General features: G+C 56.0%; 1 protein-coding gene across 1 annotated transcript; it reads right to left on the reverse strand.

Annotated features, from left to right (window-relative positions):
• Positions 1-116: 116 nt before the first annotated feature.
• gatd1 (glutamine amidotransferase class 1 domain containing 1) lies at positions 117-4,006 on the reverse strand. The gene is made up of 7 exons (XM_046342936.1): positions 3,846-4,006; positions 3,440-3,516; positions 3,197-3,302; positions 2,398-2,505; positions 1,907-2,001; positions 1,685-1,778; positions 117-1,258 (listed from the first exon to the last, which is right to left on the reverse strand). Exons 1-7 carry the CDS (start codon positions 3,892-3,894, stop codon positions 1,143-1,145), a joined length of 645 nt encoding a protein of 214 aa, XP_046198892.1. The 5' UTR covers positions 3,895-4,006; the 3' UTR covers positions 117-1,142.
• Between the last annotated feature and the right edge of the window lie 17,021 nt (positions 4,007-21,027).

Genomic DNA, 21,027 nt, shown 5'->3' on the forward strand with positions numbered 1-21,027 from the left:
AGTGATACTTTTTCTAATACCTCACCGGTGGCTGCTGAATTAGGCTTGACACGTGTGTGTGTGTGTGTGTGTGTGTGTGTGTGTGTGTGTGTGTGTGTGTGTGTGTGTGTGTGTGTGTGTGTGTGTGTGTGTGTGTGTGTGTGTGTGTGTGTGTGTGTGTGTGTGTGTGGTAGCTAAGCTAGTTGTACTACAAACCTCTGCTGTAGTAGAATGCAGGGTTGGCCTCAATTCCATCTAAAATCCAGTCCATTCAGGAAGAGCACTGAAATTCCAATTCTCTTCAATAAAAGGTAGAATTGTAATTTGTTTTACTTTCTGAAATGGAATTGCACCAACTCTGGTGTACAGTACATAAGACAGGAGTTGTACAACATGTCCTCATATCTTACTAAGTGACTTTGCACCCAGAACCTTTATTTGTCCTTCACAGCACTAAATGTAAAGGAGCTCTACTTTGAGATGTTGCCTGTGTTTGAAAGGTTCAGTTTTTTTGTTACTGTATGTATGTGTGTGTGTATGTATGTATACTCTGTTGAGCCCTGTCTGCTAAATCATATCCTGTTCATGTCAAAATAAGGCTGGGGTTAAATCCGATCGCGCTTTGTGGGCAACGCACCTTTTAATAGAGCCACGGAAGCAGCCGATTGGCACGTGTTTTTCTGTTGCTTATTAGAGAAATAGATTTCAGTTTTGGAGGTGTTTCCTGACCGATTCCGAGGTTTAGTTAATGCTGTATGTCTCCCCCCACGAAGCCTATTTCACTTCCTGAAAATCCCCAGAATGAATCTAAGATAACTCAATAAATCTGTAATAAATGTTGAGGATGTTATAGTTGTGTAATTTTACATCTAAAAAGGTTTTTGGTGCAGTATTTCTCAGGTAAAAAAAAAATGTGACAGAACAACTGTTTCTAACTCATAATCGACGCCAAATTGGCCATTTTCCAAATGGATTCGTTGCTTTTCAAAGGCAGTAGCTACTTAAAAGGCAATATTCCCATCGCATTCATGATCAACGCTGCATTTTGTCAATTCAATGGCTGATTACCTTTTATAAAAATGGCGCATAGCCATCAAAGCATGATCGGATTGAATCCCCGGCCCAAGGCTTTTTAGTCCCCACATAGCAGAACAGGAAACATGTTACTTTCCATTACAGAGCATGATGAGGTTATTGACAGCGACTGACGTAGACAGGATGTTCTGTCCGGTCACCAGGTGTCTGTCGATCACTACATGCACGGCATCCTCCTGACTCGCTGGGAAAACAACAGCCATGGAAATATGTCAGGTTACATCGTTTTGCTGTCGTTGTTTGAGACACAAAACTAAACATCCACGTCAGTCACATTGATTGGCTTCCTGGCGTGTTAAACATCACTTCCTCGTGTGGAGACATGAGACCAAATCAGATCTCTGCAGTATTCTGAAGTCGTGTTGAACATGGCAGGAAGCCAATCAATATGATCTACTGATAGGGTGGCAATTCTACTCATTCACAACAACAAAAACAGGTTTCCCAGAAATTCTGGGTTGTAGTATTCTGGATGTATTGCTTCCTGATTCTGGGACTGTTTCAACTTGGATTTTGGGGGGGAAGTTACCAGAATTTTGCAACCCTACTTATTGATCATTTGCCCAAATCGTCTGCCACAAAAATACCAGTTATCTCCCTCCACACTCACCGGTGTACGATCCTCCGCTGTCCTTGACAAAGTCCTCCACGATCAGAGGCAGGTTGGCAAAGTCTGGGCTCCTCACCAACTCAAACACAGACGGCTGGAACACAACCGGGAGAATGGAAGTTGTATGAAACGAGTAACCAGATCTTTTCTAGCAAATCAGGTATATTATTGAATTTCATGAATTTGGAATGTGGTGTTACCCCCCCTCCCTTAGAGACTAACCCCAGTGAGACTGTAGCCTGTGAAGATCCATTTCTGGCCCTCTACTATGGCGCAGCACAGACCAGATACCCCTTGTCCTATAGCGCACACCGCCTCTGGTAGGGTCAGAAATGGTCGTGTCATGTAAAACAACATCCCACAAACCATGCAACAATGTTTCACAAATATTAGTTTCTTCAACTTTGAGTCCCAAGATTTAGCTGAGGCCTCTGTCAGATCTGGATCGCTGTGCGATAGAAATGTAAAAAGGTCATTTCTGATTGAGCCGACATATACTTAATGTTACCCATGAATGCAGTCTCCACCCAATGCAGGAGCACTACTCGCTGGTCCAGCTGGGTCTGCTGACCTATGACCTGTGTGTCAACTCTACAGGACCTTTACATTTGTATTGGGCTTTAGCGGATTGAATAGAGACCTAATCTGTGTCGGGGGATCTGTCCTGTAGAGACCGACACTAGAGACTAGGGCACACAGGGTAGGGTACTGACTCTGCTGTGAGGTGAAGTGTGTGAGGATGCGTGCCAGAGAGCCACTGTGTGCCAGGTCAGTGAGCGCCCCAGGACAGTCTGGAATCAGCAGAGCTTGGTACCGAGCACCTGGAATACAGGGGACATTATCATGACATCATCACGTGACCTTCAGCAAAGGATTACGCCAATTATTTCCATTTGTATCTTAACAGTCAAATAACTGACCTCTCAATTACTGTGTAACAATTGATAAGATTTTGGATATGAATGTGGCAGAGAAATACACAAAGGTGACATACTTATGCATATAACCTTACCGTCTGCTCATACTATAATCTTACCGTCTGCTCATACTATAATCTTACCGTCTGCTCATACTATAATCTTACCGTCTGCTCATTTATAACCTTAACAGTCAACTATAACCTTACCGTCTGCTCATACTATAATCTTAACGTCTGCTCATACTATAATCTTACCGTCTGCTCATACTATAATACTTAAAGGTCTGCTCATACTATAATCTTACCGTCTGCTCATACTATAATCTTACCGTCTGCTCATACTATAACCTTACCGTCTGCTCATACTATAACCTTACCGTCTGCTCATACTATAACCTTACCGTCTGCTCATACTATAACCTTACCGTCTGCTCATACTATAACCTTACCGTCTGCTCATACTATAATCTTACCGTCTGCTCATACTATAATCTTACCGTCTGCTCATACTATAACCTTACCGTCTGCTCATACTATAACCTTACCGTCTGCTCATACTATAACCTTACCGTCTGCTCATACTATAATCTTACCGTCTATTGACTCCAGCTTGGCTGGGGTTGCAAAAGACTTCTGGCTGAAGTCTTGGATCCATCTGGCCGTGGTTTCATCCACCCCGACAAAATCTATGGGCTTTCCCTGGAAATGACAAGGCACCAACATCGTGTGTGTGTTTTTTTTGGTGTGTGTGTGTGTGTGTTTTTTTTTGGTGTGTGTGTGTTTTTCTGTGTGCATCTCCGTGTGTATCTCCGTGTGTATCTCCGTGTGTATCTTACCCCTGGTGTAGCAGTCTGCAGGTTGAACACTGAACTACAGAGACAGAAGGCTTGATGGAACGACTGAGCAGACACTCCTAATGAGAGGAGAGAGAACTTAAAACAGCAGACTAGCCACTAAAGCAGCAGTATGAGCCATTCATGCCGATTATTGTACAATATGATAATGATTGTGTCAAACCAACAATCCGGAATAAGATAACAGTAGAGCCCCCGAATTAGTCATTTTTCACTTTTTTGACACAGAAAATATACTGTCAAACATGACTAATATGGGTGCAATAGCTATCTAGTTCATTGAAAATATTAAGCCTCATTGTGTCCGTCACATGACATGAGGTTACATCCAGCAGCGCTAGATTGACGCGCTCATATCGACAGAAGTGTTCATGTGTTAACGCCCTACCTTGTGCAGCTGCACTGGCCACAATTAGACAAGTGGGTTTAGAAGACATTTCGGTGGTTTACCAAGATCAAATCCGTTGACTGCTACTTCAGACCATTGCTTAAAAAAAATGAAAACAGGACGTGATCACAGTTCAACATTGACTTCCTCTAGCCAATGACAGTTCAACTTCCTCTAGCCAATGACAGTTCAACTTCCTCTAGCCAATGACAGTTCAACTTCCTCTAGCCAATGACAGTTCAACACCCATTTTCACTCTGAACGAATTTCAAAATAAAAGTCTAACGTACAGCAAGTGAAGAGAGCATAAAACGATGTGAATATCCTTTACAAAACCTTTGTATGTATATACAGTACCAGTCAAAAGTTTGGACACACCTACTCATTCGAGGGTTTAATTTAAAAAAATGTTTTTTAAACATTGTAAAATAATAGTTAAGACATCAAAACTATGAAATACCACATATGGAATCATGTAGTAACCAAAAAAGTGTTTAACAAATTAAACAATGCACCTTCCCTAAGGGGGGAGGATGACAGGGTAGATGCACCTTCCCTAAGGGGGGAGGATGACAGGGTAGATGCACCTTCCCTAAGGGGGGAGGATGACAGGAGAGATGCACCTTCCCTAAGGGAGGAGGATGACAGGAGAGACAAACTGATGCACCTTCCCTAAGGGGGGAGGATGACAGGAGAGATGCACCTTCCCTAAGGGGGGAGGATGACAGGGTGCTAGAGGTGTCACTACAGACCCTGGTTCGATCCCGGACTGCATCACAACCGGCCATGATAGGAAGTCCCATAGTGCGGCGCACACAATTTGCCCAGCGTTGTCCGGGTTATGCAAAATAAAAATCTGTTCTTAACCTTGCCTAAGCCGAAGGTTAATTTTTTAAATTATTTTTTAAAAATATATTCGATACATCCAAGGTATGCACCACACAGAACGCACTGCCTCTGCTATGTAGAGTTCTATTGGAAATGAAGGTACTTCTGGTGTACCAGAATAACACTGTCTGTGTGATCGAGGCGTAAGACTGAGGTTAAGGTTAGAGAAAATGCCCTCATAACCTGCTACGAAAATCACTTCGTATCGAAGTGGCGTTGAAAGTGTGTCCTGCTTGTTAGTAAGAACTTGGAGGATGTTGGCTACATTTACATTTAAGTCATTTAGCAGACTAGCCAGCTAAGTGTTTGTTTGGATCCCAAGTCACTCTCGCTTGGCTCGATTCGATTTCCTAGATGATGTAAAGAACAAGACTTGTTGCCAGCCAAATAAAATCAGTTTGGCGTACCAAGAAACTACTACAGCCGGTCGGGGACAAAAGGGATGCATCCCAAATGTCTCCCGGTGTAGGGCACTACATTTGTAGCCCTGTGGGCCGTGGTCTAAAGTAGTGCCCTACATGAGCAATAGGGTGGCATTTGGGACCTGTATTCCCTAACATTACGCTGACCTCCCCATGGCTGTCTGTCTGTGGAACAGATTTATTTAGCTCACTACTCACAAAGTTACACACTGCTTTGGCTCTTGACCAGATTCATGGGAGGACAGCAGGGAGCATGGTAGGTTTATATATGTTTAGCTCTGAAATACTACCGTAGCACGATCCTCGTCATCTCCACAAAGACAGGCTCATTTTCCAGAACATAATGAAGTTGACAGCGACTTGGGGCTGAAGCATCCTAATGTTGTCCTACTGCTATTTAACGACTCTGTACTTCTGTTTCATGGAGGACTAGCAAGAGAAGAAGACTAGAGAAACTCAACGTGACCTTTAACAGGAGTCCATTATGAAGCAGAGAACCTTGTTCAATCTGGTCAGTAGGGCTGCCAGCAGACATGGTAATAACACTTCCTGTGTTCCTGAACACTGATATTAGGCGTAGGATTAAATGTTTTCATCTGAATTGAAGATCTAAAAACTCGTGGAGGTGTTGACACTACAGGTCAAATACCTGTGGCTGGCAAGGTAGCGAAGACAGAGAGGAACCAAAGAGTAAAAGCCAGAGGACCAGAGACGTTCATCCCAGCCAGAGGACCAGAGACGTTCATCCCAGCCAGAGGACCAGAGACGTTCATCCCAGCCAGGACCAGACCAGCCAGAAGGACCAGTTCATCCCAGCCAGAGGACCAGAGACGTTCATCCCAGCCAGAGGACCAGAGACGTTCATCCCAGCCAGAGGACCAGAGACGTTCATCCCAGCCAGAGGACCAGAGACGTTCATCCCAGCCAGAGGACCAGAGACGTTCATCCCAGCCAGAGGACCAGAGACGTCATCCCAGCCAGAGGACCAGAGACGTTCATCCCAAGAGGACCAGAGGGTTCCAGAGGACCAGAGGCGTTCATCCCAGCCAGAGGACCAGAGACGTTCATCCCAGCCGAGGGCCAGAGACGTTCATCCCAGCCAGAGGACCAGAGACGTTCATCCCAGCCAGAGGACCAGAGACGTTCATCCCAGCCAGAGGACCAGAGACGTTCATCCCAGCCAGAGGACCAGAGACGTTCATCCCAGCCAGAGGACCAGAGACGTTCATCCCAGCCAGAGGACCAGAGACGTTCATCCCAGCCAGAGGACCAGAGACGTTCATCCCAGCCAGAGGACCAGAGAGACGTTCATCCCAGCCAGAGGACCAGAGACGTTCATCCCAGCCAGAGGGACCCAGAGAGGACCAGAGACGTTCATCCCAGCCGAGGGCCAGAGACGTTCATCCCAGCCAGAGCCGTTCAGGGGACCAGAGACGTTCATCCCAGCCAGAGGACCAGAGACGTTCATCCCAGCCAGAGGACCAGAGATGTTCATCCCAGCCGAGGGCCAGAGACGTTCATCCCAGCCAGAGGACCAGAGACGTTCATCCCAGCCAGAGGACCAGAGACGTTCATCCCAGCCAGAGGACCAGAGACGTTCATCCCAGCCAGGAGGACCATCCCAGCCGAGACGTTCATCCCAGCCAGAGGGCCAGAGACGTTCATCCCAGCCAGAGAGCCAGAGACGTTCATCCCAGCCAGAGGACCATCCCAGCCAGAGGACCAGAGACGTTCATCCCAGCCAGAGGACCAGAGACGTTCATCCCAGCCGAGGGCCAGAGACGTTCATCCCAGCCGAGGGCCAGAGACGTTCATCCCAGCCAGAGGGCCAGAGACGTTCATCCCAGCCGAGGGCCAGAGGTTCATCCCAGCCGAGGGCCTTTTGAAGTTCATCCCAACCGAGGGCCAGAGACGTTCATCCCAGCCAGAGGGCCAGAGACGTTCATCCCAGCCGAGGGCCAGAGACGTTCATCCCAGCCAGAGGGCCAGAGACGTTCATCCCAGCCGAGGGCCAGAGACGTTCATCCCAGCCAGAGGGACCAGAGACGTTCATCCCAGCCAGAGGACCAGAGACGTTCATCCCAGCCAGAGGACCAGAGACGTTCATCCCAGCCAGAGGACCAGAGACGTTCATCCCAGCCAGAGGACCAGAGACGTTCATCCCAGCCAGAGGACCAGAGACGTTCATCCCAGCCAGAGGCCACCAGAGACGTTCATCCCAGCCAGAGGACCAGAGACGTTCATCCCAGCCAGAGGACCAGAGACGTTCATCCCAGCCGAGGGCCAGAGACGTTCATCCCAGCCAGAGGACCAGAGACGTTCATCCCAGCCAGAGGGCCAGAGACGTTCATCCCAGCCAGAGGACCAGAGACGTTCATCCCAGCCGAGGGCCAGAGACGTTCATCCCAGCCAGAGGACCAGAGACGTTCATCCCAGCCATCCCAGAGGGACCATCCCAGCCAGAGGACCAGTTCATCCCAGCCAGAGGGCCAGAGACGTTCATCCCAGCCAGAGGACCAGAGACGTTCATCCCAGCCGAGGGCCAGAGACGTTCATCCCAGCCAGAGGACCAGAGATGTTCATCCCAGCCGAGGGCCAGAGACGTTCATCCCAGCCGAGGGCCAGAGACGTTCATCCCAGCCAGAGGGCCAGAGACGTTCATCCCAGCCAGAGGGCCAGAGACGTTCATCCCAGCCGAGGGCCAGAGACGTTCATCCCAGCCGAGGGCCAGAGACGTTCATCCCAGCCAGAGGACCAGAGACGTTCATCCCAGCCAGAGGACCAGAGACGTTCATCCCAGCCGAGGGCCAGAGACGTTCATCCCAGCCGAGGGCCAGAGACGTTCATCCCAGCCAGAGGGCCAGAGACGTTCATCCCAGCCGAGGGCCAGAGACGTTCATCCCAGCCGAGGGCCTTTTGAAGTTCATCCCAACCGAGGGCCAGAGACGTTCATCCCAGCCGAGGGCCAGAGACGTTCATCCCAGCCAGAGGGACAGAGACGTTCATCCCAGCCAGAGGGCCAGAGACGTTCATCCCAGCCAGAGGGCCAGAGACGTTCATCCCAGCCAGAGGGCCAGAGACGTTCATCCCAGCCGAGGGCCAGAGACGTTCATCCCAGCCAGAGAGCCAGAGACGTTCATCCCAGCCAGAGGACCAGAGACGTTCATCCCAGCCGGGGGCCAGAGACGTTCATCCCAGCCAGAGGGCCAGAGACGTTCATCCCAGCCGAGGGCCTTTTGAAGTTCATCCCAACCGAGGGCCAGAGACGTTCATCCCAGCCAGAGGGCCAGAGACGTTCATCCCAGCCGAGGGCCAGAGACGTTCATCCCAGCCGAGGGCCAGAGACGTTCATCCCAACCGAGGGCCAGAGACGTTCATCCCAACCAGAGGACCAGAGATGTTCATCCCAACCAGAGGACCAGAGATGTTCATCCCAACCAGAGGACCAGAGATGTTCATCCCAACCAGAGGATCCAGAGAGAGACGTTCATCCCAGCCGAGGGCCAGAGACGTTCATCCCAGCCGAGGGCCAGAGACGTTCATCCCAACCGAGGGCCAGAGACGTTCATCCCAGCCAGAGGACCAGAGACGTTCATCCCAGCCGAGGGCCAGAGACGTTCATCCCAGCCGAGGGCCAGAGACGTTCATCCCAGCCAGAGGACCAGAGACGTTCATCCCAGCCGAGGACCAGAGACGTTCATCCCAGCCAGAGGGACAGAGACGTTCATCCCAGCCAGAGGGACAGAGACGTTCATCCCAGCCAGAGGACCAGAGACGTTCATCCCAGCCAGAGGACCAGAGACGTTCCCAGCCAGAGGACCCGTTCATCCCAGCCAGAGGACCAGAGATCGTTCATCCCAGCCAGAGGGACAGAGACGTTCATCCCAGCCAGAGGACCAGAGACGTTCATCCCAGCCAGAGGACCAGAGACGTTCATCCCAGCCAGAGGACCAGAGACGTTCATCCCAGCCAGAGGACCAGAGACGTTCATCCCAGCCAGAGGACCAGAGACGTTCATCCCAGCCAGAGGACCAGAGACGTTCATCCCAGCCAGAGGGACCAGAGACGTTCATCCCAGCCAGAGGACCAGAGACGTTCATCCCAGCCAAAGGACCAGAGACGTTCATCCCAGCCAGAGGACCAGAGACGTTCATCCCAGCCAGAGGACCAGAGACGTTCATCCCAGCCAGAGGACCAGAGACGTTCATCCCAGCCAGAGGACCAGAGACGTTCATCCCAGCCGAGGGCCAGAGACGTTCATCCCAGCCAGAGGACCAGAGACGTTCATCCCAGCCGAGGGCCAGAGACGTTCATCCCAGCCAGAGGACCAGAGACGTTCATCCCAGCCAGAGGACCAGAGACGTTCATCCCAGCCAGAGGACCAGAGACGTTCATCCCAGCCAGAGGACCAGAGACGTTCATCCCAGCCAGAGGACCAGAGACGTTCATCCCAGCCAGAGGACCAGAGACGTTCATCCCAGCCAGAGGACCATCCCAGCCAGAGGACCAGTTCATCCCAGCCAGAGGACCAGAGGCCCAGCCGAGGACCAGAGACGTTCATCCCAGCCAGAGGGACAGAGACGTTCATCCCAGCCGAGGGCCAGAGACGTTCATCCCAGCCGAGGGCCAGAGACGTTCATCCCAGCCAGAGGACCAGAGACGTTCATCCCAGCCAGAGGACCAGAGACGTTCATCCCAGCCGAGGGCCAGACGTTCATCCCAGCCTAGGGCCAGAGACGTTCATCCCAGCCAGAGGACCAGAGACGTTCATCCCAGCCAGAGGACCAGAGACGTTCATCCCAGCCGAGGGCCAGAGACGTTCATCCCAGCCGAGGGCCAGAGACGTTCATCCCAGCCAGAGGGCCAGAGACGTTCATCCCAGCCGAGGGCCAGAGACGTTCATCCCAGCCGAGGGCCTTTTGAAGTTCATCCCAACCGAGGGCCAGAGACGTTCATCCCAGCCGAGGGCCAGAGACGTTCATCCCAGCCAGAGGGACAGAGACGTTCATCCCAGCCAGAGGGCCAGAGACGTTCATCCCAGCCAGAGGACCAGAGACGTTCATCCCAGCCAGAGGACCAGAGACGTTCATCCCAGCCAGAGGACCAGAGACGTTCATCCCAGCCAGAGGACCAGAGACGTTCATCCCAGCCAGAGGACCAGAGACATTCATCCCAGCCAGAGGACCAGAGACGTTCATCCCAACCGAGGGCCAGAGACGTTCATCCCAGCCAGAGGACCAGAGACGTTCATCCCATCCGAGGGCCAGAGACGTTAATCCCAGCCAGAGGACCAGAGACGTTCATCCCAACTGAGGGCCAGAGACGTTCATCCCAGCCAGAGGACCAGAGACGTTCATCCCAGCCAGAGGACCAGAGACGTTCATCCCAGCCAGAGGACCAGAGACGTTCATCCCAACCGAGGGCCAGAGACGTTCATCCCAGCCAGAGGACCAGAGATGTTCATCCCAGCCAGAGGACCAGAGACGTTCATCCCAGCCAGAGGACCAGAGACGTTCATCCCAGCCGAGGACCAGAGACGTTCATCCCAGCCAGAGGGACAGAGACGTTCATCCCAGCCGAGGGCCAGAGACGTTCATCCCAGCCGAGGGCCAGAGACGTTCATCCCAGCCAGAGGACCAGAGACGTTCATCCCAGCCAGAGGACCAGAGACGTTCATCCCAGCCGAGGGCCAGAGACGTTCATCCCAGCCTAGGGCCAGAGACGTTCATCCCAGCCAGAGGACCAGAGACGTTCATCCCAGCCAGAGGACCAGAGACGTTCATCCCAGCTGAGGGCCAGAGACGTTCATCCCAGCCGAGGGCCAGAGACGTTCATCCCAGCCAGAGGGCCAGAGACGTTCATCCCAGCCGAGGGCCAGAGACGTTCATCCCAGCCGAGGGCCTTTTGAAGTTCATCCCAACCGAGGGCCAGAGACGTTCATCCCAGCCGAGGGCCAGAGACGTTCATCCCAGCCAGAGGGACAGAGACGGTCATCCCAGCCAGAGGGCCAGAGACGTTCATCCCAGCCAGATGGCCAGAGACGTTCATCCCAGCCAGAGGGCCAGAGACGTTCATCCCAGCCGAGGGCCAGAGACGTTCATCCCAGCCAGAGGGCCAGAGACGTTAATCCCAGCCAGAGGACCAGAGACATTCATCCCAGCCAGAGGACCAGAGACGTTCATCCCAGCCGAGGGCCAGAGACGTTCATCCCAGCCGGGGGCCAGAGACGTTCATCCCAGCCAGAGGGCCAGAGACGTTCATCCCAGCCGAGGGCCTTTTGAAGTTCATCCCAACCGAGGGCCAGAGACGTTCATCCCAGCCAGAGGGCCAGAGACGTTCATCCCAGCCGAGGGCCAGAGACGTTCATCCCAGCCGAGGGCCAGAGACGTTCATCCCAACCGAGGGCCAGAGACGTTCATCCCAACCAGAGGACCAGAGATGTTCATCCCAACCAGAGGACCAGAGACGTTCATCCCAACCAGAGGACCAGAGATGTTCATCCCAACCAGAGGACCAGAGATGTTCATCCCAGCCGAGGGCCAGAGACGTTCATCCCAGCCGAGGGCCAGAGACGTTCATCCCAGCCGAGGGCCAGAGACGTTCATCCCAACCGAGGGCCAGAGACGTTCATCCCAGCCAGAGGACCAGAGACGTTCATCCCAGCCGAGAGCCAGAGACGTTCCTCCCAGCCAAGGGCCAGAGACGTTCATCCCAGCCAGAGGACCAGAGACGTTCATCCCAGCCGAGGACCAGAGACGTTCATTCCAGCCAGAGGACCAGAGACGTTCATTCCAGCCAGAGGACCAGAGACGTTCATCCCAGCCAGAGGACCAGAGACGTTCATCCCAGCCAGAGGACCAGAGACGTTCATCCCAGCCAGAGGGACAGAGACGTTCATCCCAGCCGAGGGCCAGAGACGTTCATCCCAGCCGAGGGCCAGAGACGTTCATCCCAGCCGAGGGCCAGAGACGTTCATCCCAGCCGAGGGCCAGAGACGTTCATCCCAACCGAGGACCAGAGACGTTCATCCCAGCCGAGGGCCAGAGACGTTCATCCCAGCCAGAGGACCAGAGACGTTCATCCCAGCCAGAGGACCAGAGACGTTCATCCCAGCCAGAGGACCAGAGACGTTCATCCCAGCCAGAGACGTTCATCCCAGCCAGAGGACCAGAGACGTTCATCCCAACCGAGGACCAGAGACGTTCATCCCAGCCGAGGGCCTTTTGAAGTTCATCCCAGCCAGAGGGCCAGAGACGTTCATCCCAGCCAGAGGACCAGAGACGTTCATCCCAGCCGAGGGCCAGAGACGTTCATCCCAGCCAGAGGGCCAGAGACGTTCATCCCAGCCGAGGGCCAGAGACGTTCATCCCAGCCAGAGGGCCAGAGACGTTCATCCCAGCCGAGGGCCAGAGACGTTCATCCCAGCCGAGGGCCTTTTGAAGTTCATCCCAACCGAGGGCCAGAGACGTTCATCCCAGCCGAGGGCCAGAGACGTTCATCCCAGCCAGAGGGACAGAGACGTTCATCCCAGCCAGAGGGCCAGAGACGTTCATCCCAGCCAGAGGACCAGAGACGTTCATCCCAGCCAGAGGACCAGAGACGTTCATCCCAGCCAGAGGACCAGAGACGTTCATCCCAGCCAGAGGACCAGAGACGTTCATCCCAGCCAGAGGACCAGAGACGTTCATCCCAGCCAGAGGACCAGAGACGTTCATCCCAGCCAGAGGACCAGAGACGATCATCCCAGCCAGAGGACCAGAGACGTTCATCCCAACCGAGGGCCAGAGACGTTCATCCCAGCCAGAGGACCAGAGACGTTCATCCCAACCGAGGGCCAGAGACGTTCATCCCAGCCAGAGGACCAGAGACGTTCATCCCAGCCAGAGGACCAGAGACGTTCATCCCAGCCAGAGGACCAGAGACGTTCATCCCAACCGAGGGCCAGAGACGTTCATCCCAGCCAGAGGACCAGAGACGTTCATCCCAGCCAGAGGACCAGAGACGTTCATCCCAGCCAGAGGACCAGAGACGTTCATCCCAGCCGAGGGCCAGAGACGTTCATCCCAGCCGAGGGCCAGAGACGTTCATCCCAGCCAGAGGACCAGAGACGTTCATCCCAGCCAGAGGACCAGAGACGTTCATCCCAGCCGAGGGCCAGAGACGTTCATCCCAGCCGAGGGCCAGAGACGTTCATCCCAGCCAGAGGACCAGAGACGTTCATCCCAGCCAGAGGACCAGAGACGTTCATCCCAGCCGAGGGCCAGAGACGTTCATCCCAGCCGAGGGCCAGAGACGTTCATCCCAGCCAGAGGGCCAGAGACGTTCATCCCAGCCGAGGGCCAGAGACGTTCATCCCAGCCGAGGGCCTTTTGAAGTTCATCCCAACCGAGGGCCAGAGACGTTCATCCCAGCCGAGGGCCAGAGACGTTCATCCCAGCCAGAGGGACAGAGACGTTCATCCCAGCCAGAGGGCCAGAGACGTTCATCCCAGCCAGAGGGCCAGAGACGTTCATCCCAGCCAGAGGGCCAGAGACGTTCATCCCAGCCGAGGGCCAGAGACGTTCATCCCAGCCAGAGAGCCAGAGACGTTCATCCCAGCCAGAGGACCAGAGACGTTCATCCCAGCCGGGGGCCAGAGACGTTCATCCCAGCCAGAGGGCCAGAGACGTTCATCCCAGCCGAGGGCCTTTTGAAGTTCATCCCAACCGAGGGCCAGAGACGTTCATCCCAGCCAGAGGGCCAGAGACGTTCATCCCAGCCGAGGGCCAGAGACGTTCATCCCAGCCGAGGGCCAGAGACGTTCATCCCAACCGAGGGCCAGAGACGTTCATCCCAACCAGAGGACCAGAGATGTTCATCCCAACCAGAGGACCAGAGATGTTCATCCCAACCAGAGGACCAGAGATGTTCATCCCAGCCGAGGGCCAGAGACGTTCATCCCAGCCGAGGGCCAGAGACGTTCATCCCAGCCGAGGGCCAGAGACGTTCATCCCAACCGAGGGCCAGAGACGTTCATCCCAGCCAGAGGACCAGAGACGTTCATCCCAGCCGAGGGCCAGAGACGTTCATCCCAGCCGAGGGCCAGAGACGTTCATCCCAGCCAGAGGACCAGAGACGTTCATCCCAGCCGAGGACCAGAGACGTTCATCCCAGCCAGAGGGACAGAGACGTTCATCCCAGCCAGAGGGACAGAGACGTTCATCCCAGCCAGAGGACCAGAGACGTTCATCCCAGCCAGAGGACCAGAGACGTTCATCCCAGCCAGAGGACCAGAGACGTTCATCCCAGCCAGAGGACCAGAGACGTTCATCCCAGCCAGAGGGACAGAGACGTTCATCCCAGCCAGAGGGACAGAGACGTTCATCCCAGCCAGAGGACCAGAGACGTTCATCCCAGCCAGAGGACCAGAGACGTTCATCCCAGCCAGAGGACCAGAGACGTTCATCCCAGCCGAGGACCAGAGACGTTCATCCCAGCCAGAGGGACAGAGACGTTCATCCCAGCCGAGGGCCAGAGACGTTCATCCCAGCCGAGGGCCAGAGACGTTCATCCCAGCCAGAGGACCAGAGACGTTCATCCCATCCGAGGGCCAGAGACGTTCATCCCAGCCAGAGGACCAGAGACGTTCATCCCAACTGAGGGCCAGAGACGTTCATCCCAGCCAGAGGACCAGAGACGTTCATCCCAGCCAGAGGACCAGAGACGTTCATCCCAGCCAGAGGACCAGAGACGTTCATCCCAACCGAGGGCCAGAGACGTTCATCCCAGCCAGAGGACCAGAGACGTTCATCCCAGCCAGAGGACCAGAGACGTTCATCCCAGCCAGAGGACCAGAGACGTTCATCCCAGCCGAGGACCAGAGACGTTCATCCCAGCCAGAGGGACAGAGACGTTCATCCCAGCCGAGGGCCAGAGACGTTCATCCCAGCCGAGGGCCAGAGACGTTCATCCCAGCCAGAGGACCAGAGACGTTCATCCCAGCCAGAGGACCAGAGACGTTCATCCCAGCCGAGGGCCAGAGACGTTCATCCCAGCCTAGGGCCAGAGACGTTCATCCCAGCCAGAGGACCAGAGACGTTCATCCCAGCCAGAGGACCAGAGACGTTCATCCCAGCCGAGGGCCAGAGACGTTCATCCCAGCCGAGGGCCAGAGACGTTCATCCCAGCCAGAGGGCCAGAGACGTTCATCCCAGCCGAGGGCCAGAGACGTTCATCCCAGCCGAGGGCCTTTTGAAGTTCATCCCAACCGAGGGCCAGAGACGTTCATCCCAGCCGAGGGCCAGAGACGTTCATCCCAGCCAGAGGGACAGAGACGTTCATCCCAGCCAGAGGGCCAGAGACGTTCATCCCAGCCAGAGGACCAGAGACGTTCATCCCAGCCAGAGGACCAGAGACGTTCATCCCAGCCAGAGGACCAGAGACGTTCATCCCAGCCAGAGGACCAGAGACGTTCATCCCAGCCAGAGGACCAGAGACATTCATCCCAGCCAGAGGACCAGAGACGTTCATGCCAACCGAGGGCCAGAGACGTTCATCCCAGCCAGAGGACCAGAGACGTTCATCCCATCCGAGGGCCAGAGACGTTCATCCCAGCCAGAGGACCAGAGACGTTCATCCCAACTGAGGGCCAGAGACGTTCATCCCAGCCAGAGGACCAGAGACGTTCATCCCAGCCAGAGGACCAGAGACGTTCATCCCAGCCAGAGGACCAGAGACGTTCATCCCAACCGAGGGCCAGAGACGTTCATCCCAGCCAGAGGACCAGAGATGTTCATCCCAGCCAGAGGACCAGAGACGTTCATCCCAGCCAGAGGACCAGAGACGTTCATCCCAGCCGAGGACCAGAGACGTTCATCCCAGCCAGAGGGACAGAGACGTTCATCCCAGCCGAGGGCCAGAGACGTTCATCCCAGCCGAGGGCCAGAGACGTTCATCCCAGCCAGAGGACCAGAGACGTTCATCCCAGCCGAGGGCCAGAGACGTTCATCCCAGCCTAGGGCCAGAGACGTTCATCCCAGCCAGAGGATCAGAGACGTTCATCCCAGCCAGAGGACCAGAGACGTTCATCCCAGCCGAGGGCCAGAGACGTTCATCCCAGCCGAGGGCCAGAGACGTTCATCCCAGCCGAGGGCCTTTTGAAGTTCATCCCAACCGAGGGCCAGAGACGTTCATCCCAGCCGAGGGCCTTTTGAAGTTCATCCCAACCGAGGGCCAGAGACGTTCATCCCAGCCAGAGGGCCAGAGACGTTCATCCCAGCCGAGGGCCAGAGATGTTCATCCCAGCCAGAGGACCAGAGATGTTCATCCCAACCAGAGGACCAGAGATGTTCATCCCAACCAGAGGACCAGAGATGTTCATCCCAGCCGAGGGCCAGAGACGTTCATCCCAGCCGAGGGCCAGAGACGTTCATCCCAGCCGAGGGCCAGAGACGTTCATCCCAACCGAGGGCCAGAGACGTTCATCCCAGCCAGAGGACCAGAGACGTTCATCCCAGCCGAGAGCCAGAGACGTTCATCCCAGCCAAGGGCCAGAGACGTTCATCCCAGCCAGAGGACCAGAGACGTTCATCCCAGCCGAGGACCAGAGACGTTCATTCCAGCCAGAGGACCAGAGACGTTCATTCCAGCCAGAGGACCAGAGACGTTCATCCCAGCCAGAGGCCCAGAGACGTTCATCCCAGCCAGAGGACCAGAGACGTTCATCCCAGCCAGAGGGACAGAGACGTTCATCCCAGCCGAGGGCCAGAGACGTTCATCCCAGCCAGAGGACCAGAGACGTTCATCCCAGCCGAGGGCCAGAGACGTTCATCCCAGCCGAGGGCCAGAGACGTTCATCCCAACCGAGGACCAGAGACGTTCATCCCAGCCGAGGGCCAGAGACGTTCATCCCAGCCAGAGGACCAGAGACGTTCATCCCAGCCAGAGGACCAGAGACGTTCATCCCAGCCAGAGGGACAGAGACGTTCATCCCAGCCAGAGGGCCAGAGACGTTCATCCCAGCCAGAGGACCAGAGACGTTCATCCCAGCCAGAGGACCAGAGACGTTCATCCCAGCCAGAGGACCAGAGACGTTCATCCCAGCCAGAGGACCAGAGACGTTCATCCCAGCCAGAGGACCAGAGACGTTCATCCCAGCCAGAGGACCAGAGACGTTCATCCCAGCCAGAGGACCAGAGACGATCATCCCAGCCAGAGGACCAGAGACGTTCATCCCAACCGAGGGCCAGAGACGTTCATCCCAGCCAGAGGACCAGAGACGTTCATCCCAACCGAGGGCCAGAGACGTTCATCCCAGCCAGAGGACCAGAGACGTTCATCCCAGCCAGAGGACCAGAGACGTTCATCCCAGCCAGAGGACCAGAGACGTTCATCCCAACCGAGGGCCAGAGACGTTCATCCCAGCCAGAGGACCAGAGACGTTCATCCCAGCCAGAGGACCAGAGACGTTCATCCCAGCCAGAGGACCAGAGACGTTCATCCCAGCCGAGGGCCAGAGACGTTCATCCCAGCCGAGGGCCAGAGACGTTCATCCCAGCCAGAGGACCAGAGACGTTCATCCCAGCCAGAGGACCAGAGACGTTCATCCCAGCCGAGGGCCAGAGACGTTCATCCCAGCCGAGGGCCAGAGACGTTCATCCCAGCCAGAGGACCAGAGACGTTCATCCCAGCCAGAGGACCAGAGACGTTCATCCCAGCCGAGGGCCAGAGACGTTCATCCCAGCCGAGGGCCAGAGACGTTCATCCCAGCCAGAGGGCCAGAGACGTTCATCCCAGCCGAGGGCCAGAGACGTTCATCCCAGCCGAGGGCCTTTTGAAGTTCATCCCAACCGAGGGCCAGAGACGTTCATCCCAGCCGAGGGCCAGAGACGTTCATCCCAGCCAGAGGGACAGAGACGTTCATCCCAGCCAGAGGGCCAGAGACGTTCATCCCAGCCAGAGGGCCAGAGACGTTCATCCCAGCCAGAGGGCCAGAGACGTTCATCCCAGCCGAGGGCCAGAGACGTTCATCCCAGCCAGAGAGCCAGAGACGTTCATCCCAGCCAGAGGACCAGAGACGTTCATCCCAGCCGGGGCCAGAGACGTTCATCCCAGCCAGAGGGCCAGAGACGTTCATCCCAGCCGAGGGCCTTTTCATCCCAACCGAGGGCCAGTTCATCCCAGCCAGAGGGACAGAGACGATCCCAGCCGGCCAGAGACGTTCATCCCAGCCAGAGGACAGAGGGCCACGTTCATCCCAGCCGAGGGCCAGAGACGTTCATCCCAGCCAGAGGACCAGAGACGTTCATCCCAGCCGAGGGCCAGAGACGTTCATCCCAGCCGAGGGACCAGAGACGTTCATCCCAGCCAGAGGACCAGAGACGTTCATCCCAGCCAGAGGGCCAGAGACGTTCATCCCAGCCAGAGGACCAGAGACGTTCATCCCAGCCAGAGGACCAGAGACGTTCATCCCAGCCAGAGGACCAGAGACGTTCATCCCAGCCAGAGGAGGACCAGAGGGCCCAGCCAGAGGACCAGAGACGTTCATCCCAGCCAGAGGACCAGAGACGTTCATCCCAGCCAGAGGACCAGAGACGTTCATCCCAGCCAGAGGACCAGAGACGTTCATCCCAGCCAGAGGACCAGAGACGTTCATCCCAGAGGGCCAGCCAGAGGATCCCAGCCAGAGGACCAGAGGACCAATCATCCCAGCCAGAGGACCAGCCAGAGGACCAGAGACGTTCATCCCAGCCAGAGGACCAGAGACGTTCATCCCAGCCAGAGGACCAGAGACGTTCATCCCAACCGAGGGCCAGAGACGTTCATCCCAGCCAGAGGACCAGAGACGTTCATCCCAGCCAGAGGACCAGAGACGTTCATCCCAGCCAGAGGACCAGAGACGTTCATCCCAGCCGAGGGCCAGAGACGTTCATCCCAGCCAGAGGCCAGAGACGTTCATCCCAGCCAGAGGACCAGAGACGTTCATCCCAGCCAGAGGACCAGAGACGTTCATCCCAGCCGAGGGCCAGAGACGTCATCCCAGCCGAGGGCCAGAGACGTTCATCCCAGCCAGAGGACCAGAGACGTTCATCCCAGCCAGAGGACCAGAGACGTTCATCCCAGCCGAGGGCCAGAGACGTTCATCCCAGCCGAGGGCCAGAGACGTTCATCCCAGCCAGAGGGCCAGAGACCAGAGACGTTCATCCCAGCCGAGGGCCAGAGACGTTCATCCCAGCCGAGGGCCTTTGAAGTTCATCCCAACCGAGGGCCAGAGACGTTCATCCCAGCCGAGGGCCAGAGACGTTCATCCCAGCCAGAGGGACAGAGACGTTCATCCCAGCCAGAGGGCCAGAGACGTTCATCCCAGCCAGAGGGCCAGAGACGTTCATCCCAGCCAGAGGGCCAGAGACGTTCATCCCAGCCGAGGGCCAGAGACGTTCATCCCAGCCAGAGAGCCAGAGACGTTCATCCCAGCCAGAGACCAGAGACGTTCATCCCAGCCGGGGACCAGAGACGTTCATCCCAGCCAGAGGGCCAGAGACGTTCATCCCAGCCGAGGGCCTTTGAAGTTCATCCCAACCGAGGGCCAGAGACGTTCATCCCAGCCAGAGGGCCAGAGACGTTCATCCCAGCCGAGGGCCAGAGACGTTCATCCCAGCCGAGGGCCAGAGACGTTCATCCCAACCGAGGGCCAGAGACGTTCATCCCAACCAGAGGACCAGAGATGTTCATCCCAACCAGAGGACCAGAGATGTTCATCCCAACCAGAGGACCAGAGATGTTCATCCCAGCCGAGGGCCAGAGACGTTCATCCCAGCCGAGGGCCAGAGACGTTCATCCCAGCCGAGGGCCAGAGACGTTCATCCCAACCGAGGGCCAGAGACGTTCATTCCAGCCAGAGGACCAGAGACGTTCATCCCAGCCGAGGGCCAGAGACGTTCATCCCAGCCGAGGGCCAGAGACGTTCATCCCAGCCAGAGGACCAGAGACGTTCATCCCAGCCGAGGACCAGAGACGTTCATCCCAGCCAGAGGGACAGAGACGTTCATCCCAGCCAGAGGGACAGAGACGTTCATCCCAGCCAGAGGACCAGAGACGTTCATCCCAGCCAGAGGACCAGAGACGTTCATCCCAGCCAGAGGACCAGAGACGTTCATCCCAGCCAGAGGACCAGAGACGTTCATCCCAGCCAGAGGGACAGAGACGTTCATCCCAGCCAGAGGGACCATCCCAGCCAGAGGACCAGAGACGTTCATCCCAGCCAGAGGACCAGAGACGTTCATCCCAGCCAGAGGACCAGAGACGTTCATCCCAGCCGAGGACCAGAGACGTTCATCCCAGCCAGAGGGACAGAGACGTTCATCCCAGCCGAGGGCCAGAGACGTTCATCCCAGCCGAGGGCCAGAGACGTTCATCCCAGCCAGAGGACCAGAGACGTTCATCCCATCCGAGGGCCAGAGACGTTCATCCCAGCCAGAGGACCAGAGACGTTCATCCCAACTGAGGGCCAGAGACGTTCATCCCAGCCAGAGGACCAGAGACGTTCATCCCAGCCAGAGGACCAGAGACGTTCATCCCAGCCAGAGGACCAGACCAGAGGACCAGAGACGTTCATCCCAACCGAGGGCCAGAGACGTTCATCCCAGCCAGAGGACCAGAGACGTTCATCCCAGCCAGAGGACCAGAGACGTTCATCCCAGCCAGAGGACCAGAGACGTTCATCCCAGCCGAGGACCAGAGACGTTCATCCCAGCCAGAGGGACAGAGACGTTCATCCCAGCCGAGGGCCAGAGACGTTCATCCCAGCCGAGGGCCAGAGACGTTCATCCCAGCCAGAGGACCAGAGACGTTCATCCCAGCCGAGGGCCAGAGACGTTCATCCCAGCCTAGGGCCA

This window comes from Oncorhynchus gorbuscha, linkage group LG01 (assembly GCF_021184085.1).
Source record: "Oncorhynchus gorbuscha isolate QuinsamMale2020 ecotype Even-year linkage group LG01, OgorEven_v1.0, whole genome shotgun sequence".
NCBI classification, from domain to species: Eukaryota; Metazoa; Chordata; class Actinopteri; order Salmoniformes; family Salmonidae; genus Oncorhynchus; species Oncorhynchus gorbuscha.

Excerpts from the sequence above, each read along its gene's own strand:
- gatd1 (XM_046342936.1), bottom strand. The coding sequence starts at position 3,894 with ATGTCTTCTAAACCCACTTGTCTAATTGTGGCCAGTGCAGCTGCACAA. Across the intron at positions 3,303-3,439 it reads TGCAGACTGCTACACCAGGG|GGAAAGCCCATAGATTTTGT; the intron begins GTAAGATACACA and ends TGTCATTTCCAG. Across the intron at positions 2,506-3,196 it reads CAAGCTGGAGTCAATAGACG|GTGCTCGGTACCAAGCTCTG; the intron begins GTAAGATTATAG and ends CCTGTATTCCAG.